Source organism: Phoxinus phoxinus (assembly GCF_949152265.1).
Source record: "Phoxinus phoxinus genome assembly, chromosome: 24".
Classification (NCBI taxonomy): Eukaryota; Metazoa; Chordata; class Actinopteri; order Cypriniformes; family Leuciscidae; genus Phoxinus; species Phoxinus phoxinus.
Window position 1 is genome coordinate 17,141,298 of NC_136899.1, and position 2,628 is coordinate 17,143,925.

At 40.1% G+C, this 2,628-nt stretch overlaps 1 protein-coding gene across 1 annotated transcript; it reads left to right on the top strand.

Annotated features, from left to right (window-relative positions):
• Positions 1 to 641: 641 nt before the first annotated feature.
• LOC306992694 (uncharacterized protein F54H12.2-like) lies at positions 642 to 1,949 on the top strand (the record flags this gene model as incomplete). Its single annotated transcript, XM_079601824.1, has 1 exon — positions 642 to 1,949. One exon carries the CDS (start codon positions 642 to 644, stop codon positions 1,947 to 1,949), a length of 1,308 nt encoding a protein of 435 aa, XP_079457950.1.
• Positions 1,950 to 2,628: the final 679 nt, after the last annotated feature.

Sequence of the window (2,628 nt, forward strand, 5' to 3'; positions counted from 1 at the left end):
CAACACAGTCAGTGTACGATACGACAAACCCCACTACGTGTCTATCAACAAATCGGTCATCGCAGATATTGCTATAGAAGTAAAGGACGATCAAAATCAACACATCCCATTTTCTTACGGGAAAGTGTGCATTAAACTACACTTTAGGCCAGTAAAAAATTTTCATTAAGATGACATATTTCAACAATCACAATGTTGATCCCATGCGTTATGTGGCCTATTACCAGAATCAGGCTGGCAATGGACTTCCGGGCTATTCCGGCGGAGTTATGTATGGCGCTGGTTTGGGCGGACTTTTTAGGGGTCTCTTTAGAATGGCTATACCACTACTGAGACGAGGATTTAGCATAGCCAAGCCACATCTTAAATCAGCAGCGAAAAACATACTAAGTGACGTTGTTAGTAATACGTTATCACGATCTTTTAATAACAATCACGATACTCAAGACGGGTCCGGTTTAATGGTGATGGCACGTAAAAGTGTACCTAGGCCTCCGGGGGTGCGGAGGAGTGGCCAGAAGCAGAAGAAAACAAAACGGCCCCCCAAGAAAACATCAGTTGTAAAACGCAAGCGCAAGGATACGGCTAGGCGTACTGCTTCAAAAAGATCAAGGAGTTCTGTTAAAACAATATTTTAGATCATGGCGTTACTACACAACATGTCAGAAGAGTGTTTAAAATCCGAACTGGATCTTTTTACTGTACCCCTGACACAGACCGCTATTGAAAAGAACACTTATATAGAAATTCCGCCATTATCTGCGATATCTCCGACATCGCCTCTGGAATTTTTCATTGCGGGGAATGGAGAGGATTACGTGGATCTAAACAACACATTGTTGTTTATGCGTCTCAAAATCACTTATGCAGATGGGACGGACATTGCTGACGGAGACCCCGTAGGGCTTATCAACTATCCGGGAGCCACAATTTTTTCACAAGTGGACGTGTCGCTTGGAGACCGTCTCATTTCACAGAGTTCTAGCACATATCCATACCGCTGTATGATAGAGTGTCTTACTAATTATGGTAAAGATACCCTTGAAACACTTTTCTCAGCGGGGCTCTTCTATAAGGACAAAGCCGGGCATATGGACATTTCAGACCCTGCCGGGGCAAATAACGGCCTGACAAAGAGAGCAGCCTTCACCAACGCTAGCAATGTGGTCGAACTACTCGCACCAGTTCACAGTGACATCTTCTTTCAAGATAAACTTTTACTCAATGGATTGGACCTTAAAATTAGAATGACGAGAGGTAAAGACGAATTCTGTTTGATGAGGAGCAATGACATAGCCTACAAATTGAACATCCAGTCTGCATCACTTTTTGTGAAAAAAGTGACAGTGTCCCCAGCTGTGAGACTGGGTCATGCGCAAGCCCTACTCTCAACCACTGCAAAGTACCCCATCGACAGGGTGTGTTTGAAAAGCTTCTCAATACCAGCCGGATCACGGGTCTGTAATCAAGAGAACTTATTTTTAGGAGCACTGCCAAAATCTCTGGTTCTAGCGATGGTTGATAATGATGCATTTGTGGGGTCATATAATAAAAACCCTTTTGCATTTAAAAACTATGATTTAGAATTTTTAGCCATTTATCTGGATGGTCAACAGTACCCCTCAAAGCCTCTGCAGCCTGAATATGAAAATGGTTCTGCAGTGCGTGAGTTTTATCAGTTAGCGCTGGCTTCTGGAAGGCATCTTAAAAACCAGGCTCTAAGTATCGATAGGGAAGATTTTCTGCATGGCTATACACTCTACACGTTCAATTTCACACCAGACGAGGATTGTGGACAGCATGTATCACTTGTCAAAAGTGGCAATATCAGACTAGAAGCACGTTTCAGACAGCCAATACCACAGACTGTTACCTTAATTGTTTATGCTTTGTTTGACAACATAATTGAAGTATCAAATCGACGACAGGTGCTTGTTGATTACTATTAACGGGTTAAAATGAACACTGTGCAGCTTACGGGTGTCATGGATAAGATTTCGTGCAATACTTATTTTCTTGGAGTACTACCATGTGACTATCTACCGAAAACCCCTTTAAGAACATTACCATCAATGGTTTTAATCAATACAGATCCATCAGGCCTCCCAGGCCAACATTGGTTGGCCATCTACATAAATGATGATAGCGTAGGTTGTTTTTTCGATAGTTTTGGTAATAAACCAGATTACCAAGGCTTTCACCCCGTTATCAAAGACTTTTTAAATCTCAATTCTAGTGCAGTACAATATTCCACTGTGCAAGTCCAAGATTTTTCATCAGACACCTGTGGTCAACACTGTGTGTTCTTTCTCTACCACATGTCAAAGGGATTTGATTATGATTATGTGTTGAAAATGTATACCAATGATTTAATTAAAAATGATAAAATGGTGTCAACATTTGTGAAAAAACTAAAACAAGTTCCATGTAATGAAAATGTTTTCAAATGTATTCAGTGTGTGCAAATGGGTGAAATGTATATGTCTCATGTTTAATATTTTTAAATAAAAACAACTTAAGAACAGATATTTCTTTCTTTAAACTCTTTTTTATTATTATTACACATACACACATCATATTCAACAATACATGTCATAAATTCTCAACAAAAAAACAACAACAACAAAA